The sequence below is a fragment of the Salmo salar genome, chromosome 01 (assembly GCF_965601325.2).
Source record: "Salmo salar chromosome 01, fSalSal1, whole genome shotgun sequence".
Classification (NCBI taxonomy): Eukaryota; Metazoa; Chordata; class Actinopteri; order Salmoniformes; family Salmonidae; genus Salmo; species Salmo salar.
In genome coordinates this window covers 140215001-140227500 of record NC_138291.1, presented here as the reverse complement: position 1 = coordinate 140227500, position 12500 = coordinate 140215001, and the positions used below count along the sequence as shown (strand labels likewise).

Below are 12500 nucleotides of genomic sequence, written 5' to 3'. Positions count from 1 at the left end.
GAGGCTCTCTCCACTCCGTCTATAGGGTTGGGGTTAGAGGCTCTCTCCACTCCGTCTATAGGGTTGGGGTTAGAGGCTCTCTCCACTCCGTCTATAGGGTTGGGGTTAGAGGCTCTCTCCACTCCGTCTATAGGGTTGGGGTTAGAGGCTCTCTCCACTCCGTCTATAGGGTTGGGGTTAGAGGCTCTCTCCACTCCGTCTATAGGGTTGGGGTTAGAGGCTCTCTCCACTCCGTCTATAGGGTTGGGGTTAGAGGCTCTCTCCACTCCGTCTATAGGGTTGGGGTTAGAGGCTCTCTCCACTCCGTCTATAGGGTTGGGGTTAGAGGCTCTCTCCACTCCGTCTATAGGGTTGGGGTTAGAGGCTCTCTCCACTCCGTCTATAGGGTTGGGGTTAGAGGCTCTCTCCACTCCGTCTATAGGGTTGGGGTTAGAGGCTCTCTCCACTCCGTCTATAGGGTTGGGGTTAGAGGCTCTCTCCACTCCGTCTATAGGGTTGGGGTTAGAGGCTCTCTCCACTCCGTCTATAGGGTTGGGGTTAGAGGCTCTCTCCACTCCGTCTATAGGGTTGGGGTTAGAGGCTCTCTCCACTCCGTCTATAGGGTTGGGGTTAGAGGCTCTCTCCACTCCGTCTATAGGGTTGGGGTTAGAGGCTCTCTCCACTCCGTCTATAGGGTTGGGGTTAGAGGCTCTCTCCACTCCGTCTATAGGGTTGGGGTTAGAGGCTCTCTCCACTCCGTCTATAGGGTTGGGGTTAGAGGCTCTCTCCACTCCGTCTATAGGGTTGGGGTTAGAGGCTCTCTCCACTCCGTCTATAGGGTTGGGGTTAGAGGCTCTCTCCACTCCGTCTATAGGGTTGGGGTTAGAGGCTCTCTCCACTCCGTCTATAGGGTTGGGGTTAGAGGCTCTCTCCACTCCGTCTATAGGGTTGGGGTTAGAGGCTCTCTCCACTCCGTCTATAGGGTTGGGGTTAGAGGCTCTCTCCACTCCGTCTATAGGGTTGGGGTTAGAGGCTCTCTCCACTCCGTCTATAGGGTTGGGGTTAGAGGCTCTCTCCACTCCGTCTATAGGGTTGGGGTTAGAGGCTCTCTCCACTCCGTCTATAGGGTTGGGGTTAGAGGCTCTCTCCACTCCGTCTATAGGGTTGGGGTTAGAGGCTCTCTCCACTCCGTCTATAGGGTTGGGGTTAGAGACTCTCTCCACTCCGTCTATAGGGTTGGGGTTAGAGGCTCTCTCCACTCCGTCTATAGGGTTGGGGTTAGAGGCTCTCTCCACTCCGTCTATAGGGTTGGGGTTAGAGGCTCTCTCCACTCCGTCTATAGGGTTGGGGTTAGAGGCTCTCTCCACTCCGTCTATAGGGTTGGGGTTAGAGGCTCTCTCCACTCCGTCTATAGGGTTGGGGTTAGAGGCTCTCTCCACTCCGTCTATAGGGTTGGGGTTAGAGGCTCTCTCCACTCCGTCTATAGGGTTGGGGTTAGAGGCTCTCTCCACTCCGTCTATAGGGTTGGGGTTAGAGGACTCTCTCCACTCCGTCTATAGGGTTGGGGTTAGAGGCTCTCTCCACTCCGGTCTATAGGGTTGGGGTTAGAGGCTCTCTCCACTCCGTCTATAGGGTTGGGGTTAGAGGCTCTCTCCACTCCGTCTATAGGGTTGGGGTTAGAGGCTCTCTCCACTCCGTCTATAGGGTTGGGGTTAGAGGCTCTCTCCACTCCGTCTATAGGGTTGGGGTTAGAGGCTCTCTCCACTCCGTCTATAGGGTTGGGGTTAGAGGCTCTCTCCACTCCGTCTATAGGGTTGGGGTTAGAGGCTCTCTCCACTCCGTCTATAGGGTTGGGGTTAGAGGCTCTCTCCACTCCGTCTATAGGGTTGGGGTTAGAGGCTCTCTCCACTCCGTCTATAGGGTTGGGGTTAGAGGCTCTCTCCACTCCGTCTATAGGGTTGGGGTTAGAGGCTCTCTCCACTCCGTCTATAGGGTTGGGGTTAGAGGCTCTCTCCACTCCGTCTATAGGGTTGGGGTTAGAGGCTCTCTCCACTCCGTCTATAGGGTTGGGGTTAGAGGCTCTCTCCACTCCGTCTATAGGGTTGGGGTTAGAGGCTCTCTCCACTCCGTCTATAGGGTTGGGGTTAGAGGCTCTCTCCACTCCGTCTATAGGGTTGGGGTTAGAGGCTCTCTCCACTCCGTCTATAGGGTTGGGGTTAGAGGCTCTCTCCACTCCGTCTATAGGGTTGGGGTTAGAGGCTCTCTCCACTCCGTCTATAGGGTTGGGGTTAGAGGCTCTCTCCACTCCGTCTATAGGGTTGGGGTTAGAGGCTCTCTCCACTCCGTCTATAGGGTTGGGGTTAGAGGCTCTCTCCACTCCGTCTATAGGGTTGGGGTTAGAGGCTCTCTCCACTCCGTCTATAGGGTTGGGGTTAGAGGCTCTCTCCACTCCGTCTATAGGGTTGGGGTTAGAGGCTCTCTCCACTCCGTCTATAGGGTTGGGGTTAGAGGCTCTCTCCACTCCGTCTATAGGGTTGGGGTTAGAGGCTCTCTCCACTCCGTCTATAGGGTTGGGGTTAGAGGCTCTCTCCACTCCGTCTATAGGGTTGGGGTTAGAGGCTCTCTCCACTCCGTCTATAGGGTTGGGGTTAGAGGCTCTCTCCACTCCGTCTATAGGGTTGGGGTTAGAGGCTCTCTCCACTCCGTCTATAGGGTTGGGGTTAGAGGCTCTCTCCACTCCGTCTATAGGGTTGGGGTTAGAGGCTCTCTCCACTCCGTCTATAGGGTTGGGGTTAGAGGCTCTCTCCACTCCGTCTATAGGGTTGGGGTTAGAGGCTCTCTCCACTCCGTCTATAGGGTTGGGGTTAGAGGCTCTCTCCACTCCGTCTATAGGGTTGGGGTTAGAGGCTCTCTCCACTCCGTCTATAGGGTTGGGGTTAGAGGCTCTCTCCACTCCGTCTATAGGGTTGGGGTTAGAGGCTCTCTCCACTCCGTCTATAGGGTTGGGGTTAGAGGCTCTCTCCACTCCGTCTATAGGGTTGGGGTTAGAGGCTCTCTCCACTCCGTCTATAGGGTTGGGGTTAGAGGCTCTCTCCACTCCGTCTATAGGGTTGGGGTTAGAGGCTCTCTCCACTCCGTCTATAGGGTTGGGGTTAGAGGCTCTCTCCACTCCGTCTATAGGGTTGGGGTTAGAGGCTCTCTCCACTCCGTCTATAGGGTTGGGGTTAGAGGCTACTGACAACATACACGGCGGTTTTTAACAGGTGTCAGTAGACGGTGTGACTGGGGTTGTCGTAAACTGTATTTGCGTCTCATGCCATGTAATGTCATCAGTCGTTTCAAGTCACTGTGGTGAAATTGTGTAGAATATAGGTTGAGAGATGCCCTCTACATGAAACGATGTATTTGATGTTGCTAAACCAGTGATGTTCTATCCTGGAGGGCTGCTTTGTGAACACCAGTACCTCGTAGCTATACTGAGCCCGCTTTTCCCAAACCTCTCCTTGAGTACTCAGAGCCGTTCCACTTATATGATATATTCCAACACTAGCACATCTGAGTCAACTAGACATCATGCCCTTGATTAGTCCATGAAGCCTGGAGGAAGGTTTGGGAACCCGCGCGGTAGGCTCTGTGGGTGTGGTATGTAAGAAACAATCCTATTGTAGGTTTGTTTTTCTGACAGCTCAGGTCGGGGGACGTGTCTGGACAATGAACCTCTGAAACGAGACTTCCTGTACCCAACAGTGGCCCCGGGGCAGGTGTACGACGCAGACGAGCAGTGTCGCTTCCAGTATGGAGCTTCCTCACGACAGTGCAAATATGGGGTAAGAAACGTGCGTCTCTCCGCCTCTGCAGTATGCACACAGTCTCTCTCCTCTGCAGTATGCACACAGTCTCTCTCCTCTGCAGTATGCACACAGTCTCTCTCCTCTGCAGTATGCACACAGTCTCTCTCCTCTGCAGTATGCACACAGTCTCTCTCCTCTGCAGTATGCACACAGTCTCTCTGCTCTGCAGTATGCACACAGTCTCTCTCCTCTGCAGTATGCACACAGTCTCTCTGCTCTGCAGGGGAGGACAATGCTTTGTTCATGGAAAATGCGTTGTTAATGGAATCCTTTACAACGGTTGATCCTGCATCTAACATTAGTGATAATGCTGGTGAAGCAGGGGCTATGATAGTGATCAGGTAACAGGAGAAGAGCAAATATGTTGTGCCAAGCTGCCATTAGCTCCTGTATATCAAAGGGTGTTAATCTGGGGTTAAGGGTGTTATCTTCTTAGTCAGGGGTTAAGGGTGTTATCTTCTTAATCAGGAGTTAAGGGTGTTATCTTCTTAGTCAGGTGTTAAGGGTGTTATCTTCTTAGTCAGGGGTTAAGGGTGTTATCTTCTTAGTCAGGGGTTAAGGGTGTTATCTTCTTAATCAGGGGTTAAGGGTGTTATCTTCTTAATCAGGGGTTAAGGGTGTTATCTTCTTAATCAAGGGTTAAGGGTGTTATCTTCTTAGTCAGGGGTTAAGGGTGTTATCTTCTTAGTCAGGTGTTAAGGGTGTTATCTTCTTAGTCAGGGGTTGAGGGTGTTATCTTCTTAGTCAGGGGTTAAGGGTGTTATCTTCTTAGTCAGGGGTTAGGGGTGTTATCTTCTTAATCAGGGGTTAAGGGTGTTATCTTCTTAGTCATGGGTTATAGTCAGGGGTTAAGGGTGTTATCTTCTTAGTCATGGGTTAGGGGTGTTATCTTCTTAGTCAGGGGTTAAGGGTGTTATCTTCTTAGTCATGGGTTTTAGTCAGGGGTTAAGGGTGTTATCTTCTTAGTCAGGTGTTAAGGGTGTTATCTTCTTAGTCAGGGGTTAAGGGTGTTATCTTCTTAGTCATGGGTTTTAGTCAGGGGTTAAGGGTGTTATCTTCTTAGTCAGGTGTTAAAGGTGTTATCTTCTTAATCAGGGGTTAAGGGTGTTATCTTCTTAGTCAGGGGTTAGGGGTGTTATCTTCTTAGTCAGGGGTTAAGGGTGTTATCTTCTTAGTCATGGGTTTTAGTCAGGGGTTAAGGGTGTTATCTTCTTAGTCAGGTGTTAAGGGTGTTATCTTCTTAGTCAGGGGTTAAGGGTGTTATCTTCTTAGTCAGGGGTTAAGGGTGTTATCTTCTTAGTCAGGTGTTAAGGGTGTTATCTTCTTAGTCATGGGTTTTAGTCAGGGGTTAAGGGTGTTATCTTCTTAAGCAGGGGTTAAGGGTGTTATCTTCTTAGTCAGGGGTTAAGGGTGTTATCTTCTTAGTCAGGTGTTAAGGGTGTTATCTTCTTAGTCAGGGGTTAAGGGTGTTATCTTCTTAGTCAGGGGTTAAGGGTGTTATCTTCTTAGTCAGGTGTTAAGGGTGTTATCTTCTTAGTCAGGGGTTAAGGGTGTTATCTTCTTAGTCAGGTGTTAAGGGTGTTATCTTCTTAGTCATGGGTTTTAGTCAGGGGTTAAGGGTGTTATCTTCTTAAGCAGGGGTTAAGGGTGTTATCTTCTTAGTCAGGGGTTAGGGGTGTTATCTTCTTAGTCATGGGTTTTAGTCAGGGGTTAAGGGTGTTATCTTCTTAGTCAGGGGTTAAGGGTGTTATCTTCTTAGTCAGGGGTTAAGGGTGTTATCTTCTTAGTCAGAGGTTAAGGGTGTTATCTTCTTAGTCAGGGGTTAGGGGTGTTATCTTCTTAGTCAGGGGTTAAGGGTGTTATCTTCTTAGTCATGGGTTTTAGTCAGGGGTTAGGGGTGTTATCTTCTTAGTCGGGTTGAGGGTGTTATGTTCTTAGTCAGAGGTTAAGGGTGTTATCTTCTTAGTCAGGGGTTAAGGGTGTTATCTTCTTAGTCAGGGGTTAAGGGTGTTATCTTCTTAGTCAGAGGTTAAAGGTGTTATCTTCTTAGTCAGGGGTTAAGGGTGTTATCTTCTTAGTCAGGGGATTTAGTGAGGGGTTAAGGGTGTTATCTTCTTAATCAGAGGTTAAGGGTGTTATCTTCTTAGTCAGGGGTTAAGGGTGTTATCTTCTTAATCAGGGGTTAAGGGTGTTATCTTCTTAAGCAGGGGTTAAGGGTGTTATCTTCTTAGTCAGGGGTTAAGGGTGTTATCTTCTTAATCAGGGGTTAAGGGTGTTATCTTCTTAGTCATGGGTTTTAGTCAGGGGTTAAGGGTGTTATCTTCTTAGTCAGGGGTTAAGGGTGTTATCTTCTTAGTCAGGTGTTAAGGGTGTTATCTTCTTAGTCAGGGGTTAAGGGTGTTATCTTCTTAATCAGGGGTTAAGGGTGTTATCTTCTTAATCAGAGGTTAAGGGTGTTATCTTCTTAGTCAGGGGTTAAGGGTGTTATCTTCTTAGTCAGGGGTTAAGGGTGTTATCTTCTTAGTCAGGGGTTAAGGGTGTTATCTTCTTAATCAGGGGTTAAGGGTGTTATCTTCTTAGTCAGGGGTTAAGGGTGTTATCTTCTTAGTCAGAGGTTAAGGGTGTTATCTTCTTAATCAGAGGTTAAGGGTGTTATCTTCTTAGTCAGGGGTTAAGGGTGTTATCTTCTTAGTCAGGGGATTTAGTGAGGGGTTAAGGGTGTTATCTTCTTAATCAGAGGTTAAGGGTGTTATCTTCTTAGTCAGGGGTTAAGGGTGTTATCTTCTTAATCAGGGGTTAAGGGTGTTATCTTCTTAAGCAGGGGTTAAGGGTGTTATCTTCTTAGTCAGGGGTTAAGGGTGTTATCTTCTTAATCAGGGGTTAAGGGTGTTATCTTCTTAGTCATGGGTTTTAGTCAGGGGTTAAGGGTGTTATCTTCTTAGTCAGGGGTTAAGGGTGTTATCTTCTTAGTCGGGGGTTAGGGGTGTTATCTTCTTAGTCAGGGGTTGAGGGTGTTATCTTCTTAATCAGAGGTTAAGGGTGTTATCTTCTTAGTCAGGTGTTAAGGGTCTTATCCTCTTAGTCAGGAGTTTTAGTGAGGGGTTGAGGGTGTTATCTTCTTAATCAGGGGTTAAGGGTGTTATCTTCTTAATCAGAGGTTAAGGGTGTTATCTTCTTAGTCAGGGGTTAAGGGTGTTATCTTCTTAGTCAGGGGTTAAGGGTGTTATCTTCTTAGTCAGGGGTTAAGGGTGTTATCTTCTTAATCAGGGGTTAAGGGTGTTATCTTCTTAGTCAGGGGTTAAGGGTGTTATCTTCTTAGTCAGAGGTTAAGGGTGTTATCTTCTTAATCAGAGGTTAAGGGTGTTATCTTCTTAGTCAGGGGTTAAGGGTGTTGTCTTCTTATCATCCTAAGGAGACGTAATTGTTTTCTTAGCACCTGGGATGGGTGTGCCGCATATCTCACTAACCTATCTTAAAGAGATGGATGAGGGAGGGAGGTTTGCTCACACACACACACACACACACACACACACACACACACACACACACACCACAGTTTGGTGAAATAAAATCATTACCCCCTACCACCACCATGAAGAATAACAACCCAAGGTAAATAAAGAGACAGGAGCAGAGAGAGAACTAAACCAAGCCACAGACACAGGAGATGTTGAATGAAAGCCACAAAGAATTAATGAACCAATACGGACAACAACAAAAAAAAGAGTCTGCCATTAGCAGAGATCAAGAGACTTTATTTTGTTTCATTGAAAGAAATATCTGACAGCAGATTACTACGGGCCCCAAATCAAACCCTGTCATTTTGGCTCTTAAGCTCATAATTGTGGTTTTAGATCAGCATGAAAGACAGCCATTTCTGAAAGGAGAGCATTCCTCCACAGCCTGGCTCAGCTGTGCTGCTCTGTGCTGGGCTGCTTCCACAGCACTAGAATGTAGTCTTTCGACTAGTAGGGTTATGGATTCTGACAGTCAGATCTGTTTCACTCAGCCAGCCAGCTGTCTGGTAAAGAGTTGTCTGTAGTTTAGAGCTTGCTGATTGGACCCATGTAGCCATAGAAACATTTAAAGGATCTACGACTTGATAGTGTTTGCTTTCGGAGTGATGTAATGTTAAGGGGACCTCTTAGGGGTACGGTTACCCTGTAGAAGCACACAGAGCAGAGCAGGCCCTGCTTTAGTGCCATTAAAGACGAAAGAGAACAACTAAAAGATATGTAGGAGGAAGAGAGGCGCAGTAACACTTTACAGTCACTGTTACACTTAACGGTTGCGGGGATTTGTTTGTGTCCTGGTGCTCGACTGGTCTCTCTTTCCACTTGTCCTCTTACCCTACAGCTGTAGTGGATTCTAATGGGAACAAACAGCCTCAGTGGAAAAGTTGTACTGTTGCTTGTACTGAAAGGAAAGGACAGAATGGCGGCAGTTTGGCGAGATGTTTGCTCCTGTGGAATAACGTAAAATGGACTCACGGAAGTGAAATATTTGAGCGGTCGTTTCTAACTGACTCTCAGAACGTCGGAGTCACCGGGAAGGGCAGGAGATGCCTTTGGTTCTGAAAGGGCGATGACGTCACAGAGGTCAGATCTCAGCGTGGAACAGGGAAGACATTTCGCAAAGTGTCAAGATAAGTTATACGAGTAATAACTTTGAGAACGTCACTTACAACCAAACTGCCACTAACCCCACGGCGACCCCCCCCCCCCCACTGCAAAGACCGGAACACTCCTTCATAGCGTTGCTCGTCCTGAAACCCAGTTCTGTCGCACGGTGAGGAGGGGAGGAAAAACAAGGGTTTGACGGCTAAGTGACGTCTAAGTTACTGGCGGGCCTCCCTGATCCCCTGCTCTCTTTAACCCTTCGCCAACCCTCCCGCATCCTCTCTGTTAGCTAGCATAAATCTGCCGTACCAGGTCTGGGTCACATGTCCATCCATACCCGGTTCTCCTTCTGACCTTTCAGCCGGCTCTGGAACGGGAAGGGGGGGGGAAGCCAGAGAGGAGGGAGGGTGAGGTTTTATGTGGACGGGGTGGGGCAGTGAGGGGTTAGCGAGGGGCAGAGGGGGGCGGCTTATTGAAAGCAGCTGGGAGTGGTGCAGCGAGACAGGGCAGACTCAGAGTGACAGTTTGCAGCTTTATTTAATCTATAGCGTCTAGCAGCAGTAGAGACAAGTAGAGACCAGCGGGGCCTGGACTTTATTTACTGACCCGTGGGGTCAGAACCTGGGCTCAGGGCCGTAACTCTTCTTCATGACGCTGCTCCTCTTCTCCTCTGCCGTAATGCAGTTGTCCAGTAAAGCCTTTGAAGTGGAGCGCCCGGAGGGGAAACCATAGAGGTTTCATGGGAAATCTAATGCAGCGCTGTCCTTGTTACACGCATTCACTTATACAATTTTATTCATTCCAGACGAGAGTCTGACTGGGATTCTCTCTCTCTCTCTCCCTCTCTCTCTCGCTCCCCCCTTTCTCTCTACGACACGAAGAGTTCTCCCGCTGCTGTAAGAGCAAGGCGATAAGATGGATAAATTGTAGAAACAGAAGAAGTTGTTTGTTTTCAAACTTCCTGTAAGACAAAGCGTCTTTTTTTTGGTTGTTATGTCTACAATCCCTGTTCCTTGAGACGCTCTCCTCTCTGAGGGACAGTTTGATGTTGTGAGTCCCTGAGTGATTTCCTATAAAAACCGGTTAACGGTGGTTTCTGTGAACTGACGTCAGCCGGTCTCCGCTGAGGTCTGGAAGGTAAACGTGACCAGGCGTTTAGTCATTCTGCTATTGCTTCAGATGACTCGTTATCCTTCAACACAGAGGGATGCGAGGAGCATGGCTTGACCTTTGGAATATCATCTCTTATTATTGAACTGAGTCCAAAGCACAGGGCTCAATCCGTCAGGCCTGGGTCAAAGATATAGGTCTCACACTTCCAAATATTTCAGCTGAGCTTGAGTTAGTTTGCCCGGTGAAATGGAACCTATGAAATAGTCCAAAGTGACTCCGAACCGTGCAAACTCTATTTGACCCAGGTCTGCTATCCTTTTAAGGGAAAGCAATATGAGGGATTTCTACAGCCAGGTATTTTCTCCCCCCTCTAGCTCTTTCACCTTAGTGCAGATGAAGGACAGGAGATGAGGAGTGGAAGTCACATAAGTCACATAATGTATTTATTTTCGTCGCTAAGGCACTTCCACAGCCCTGTCTCTGTCCATTTCTCTACTCGTAATAGACTCTCTGCGGCGAATTGCTTTATTCTGACCAACTTGCTTTCGCCTCCTTTCCTAGGAAGTGTGTAGAGAGCTCTGGTGCCTTAGCAAAAGCAACCGCTGTGTCACCAACAGTATCCCTGCTGCTGAGGGGACCCTGTGTCAGACTGGCAGCATCGAGAAAGGGGTAAGTCTAAACGCACGAGTTGTCTCCTGTAGTTTGCACACACTGGCTCTCTCCTGTAGCCAAACTCAGCTCTCTCCTTCACCTCGATACCAACAGCCCTGTCTCTCTCTCTCTCTCCCTCTCCCTCTCCCTCTCCCTCTCTCTCTCCCTCTCTCTCTCTCTCTCTCTCTCTCTCTCTCTCTCTCTCTCTCTCTCTCTCTCGTGATAGCAGCTAAGCCTCCACAGTTGGGAAGTAGCGAGTGAGTGTCAGAGCCAAGACTAGTTACTGTGAGGTGTGTGGTAACCAGATCTAGTAGGGCTCGTTCTCTCCTCTCCCGTTGTATCCCAATGTATTGCCCCCCCCCCTCCCCCTCCCCCTTTCCCGCCACACACACACACCATGCTTTGAGGTCATCACTTCAGAGTCGAATTGCAGGGTGGCTGGCCACGCCACGGCCAGGTTAGACGGCTGACAGTGAGACGGTTTTAACATGGATTACGGTGGCCATTGTCACCGGATGGTCCGAGGTCTCAAAGGGAAGAATGGGAGGGTGTCAGGGGCTGTCATGTGACATTACCCTCCGCTGACTGGAGCCTTTCAGGCCCCGGGGGCCACTGACGGGGTCCTGGGCTACACAGGGTGCACAGGTTGAGATCAGCTCAGGGGGATTTGGGACAGAGGGCTTCGGGGGTTGGGGGAGGGTGGAGGGGGGGTTGAGGGGGGTGGAGGGGGGGTGGTAGCGCGCTCCTGTCTGGGGTGAGGGTAGGTGGTGAGGGGGATGGGGGTGGGGAGGGGGCTTCAAAGGAACACAACTGTCAGCCATTTCTCACCAGGCCCTGTAGTGGAGAGGCCCTGCCAACTAGGGGGGAAGGGAGGGAGGGAGAGATGGTAGGCCAGGGAGGAGAGGGAGGGGTGAGGTGGAGGGGGAGAAAGGTAGAGAGGGATAGAGACAAGGACGGGACAGAGAAAGAGAAAGGGAGAGAGATAAGTAGACGGGAGGTACAGCAGTTGTGTCCCCCAAAGGTCACACAGATTTCTGTGTCAAACACACACACACTTGCAGGTGTGTGGTGTAACAGACAGGCAGTGTAGGGTCTGGGTGTGTCAGCTCGTCTCTGATAACACTTTCTTTCCCAGGCTATTTTCGTCTTGCTGGAAACACAGACAAGGTCTCGAGGAGGACTCGCTCCCTCTCTCTATTTCACTTTCTCTGACCTATCTATCTCCCTCTTTGTTCTTCTCTGCCCTCCTCTCTCACTCTCTTTCTCTGGCCTCTCCCGCTCTCTCTCTGCAGTTTTGATCTTGTTTATACAGTGTCTTAGTGCATAACCCCCAATCTCTCTCTCTCTCTCCTCTCTCTCTCTCTCTCTCTCTCTCCCTTCCCCCCTCTCTCTCTCTGGCATTGTTAATCTCTGTTCTGAGTGATTGAAGGAGAAGGAGGACGGCCTGGTGTTTTCAGCCCGTTGCCTTGGCCCAGGATCTTAACCCACTGACCCAGTTACAGATCTTAAACCTCTACTGTCTCTAAGCCCTGAGCACCACTGACCCAGTTCCAGACCTTAAACCTCTACTGTCTCTAAGCCCTGAGCACCACTGACCCAGTTCCAGACCTTAAACCTCTACTGTCTCTAAGCCCTGAGCACCACTGACCCAGTTCCAGACCTTAAACCTCTACTGTCTCTAAGCCCTGAGCACCACTGACCCAGTTCCAGACCTTAAACCTCTACTGTCTCTAAGCCCTGAGCACCACTGACCCAGTTCCAGACCTAAAACCTCTACTGTCTCTAAGCCCTGAGCACCACTGACCCAGTTCCAGACCTTAAACCTCTACTGTCTCTAAGCCCTGAGCACCACTGACCCAGTTCCAGACCTAAAACCTCTACTGTCTCTAAGCCCTGAGCACCACTGACCCAGTTACAGACCTAAAACCTCTACTGTCTCTAAGCCCTGAGCACCACTGACCCAGTTCCAGACCTTAAACCTCTACAACCTCTACTGTCTCTAAGCCCTGAGCACCACTGACCCAGTTACAGACCTTAAACCTCTACTGTCTCTAAGCCCTGAGCACCACTGACCCAGTTCCAGACCTTAAACCTCTACAACCTCTACTGTCTCTAAGCCCTGAGCACCACTGACCCAGTTCCAGACCTTAAACCTCTACTGTCTCTAAGCCCTGAGCACCACTGACCCAGTTCCAGACCTTAAACCTCTACAACCTCTACTGTCTCTAAGCCCTGAGCACCACTGACCCAGTTACAGACCTTAAACCTCTACTGTCTCTAAGCCCTG

At 49.5% G+C, this 12500-nt stretch overlaps 1 protein-coding gene across 1 annotated transcript in view; it reads left to right on the top strand.

The window, feature by feature from the left end:
* The window catches only part of LOC106562225 (A disintegrin and metalloproteinase with thrombospondin motifs 6), a 90748-nt gene that overhangs the window by 32222 nt on the left and 46026 nt on the right, over window positions 1–12500 (top strand). Inside the window, exons 11-12 of the mRNA XM_014127024.3 lie at window positions 3665–3806; window positions 10124–10231. Coding sequence (XP_013982499.1) covers window positions 3665–3806; window positions 10124–10231 — 250 coding nt within the window. The remainder of the gene's footprint in view (window positions 1–3664; window positions 3807–10123; window positions 10232–12500) is intronic.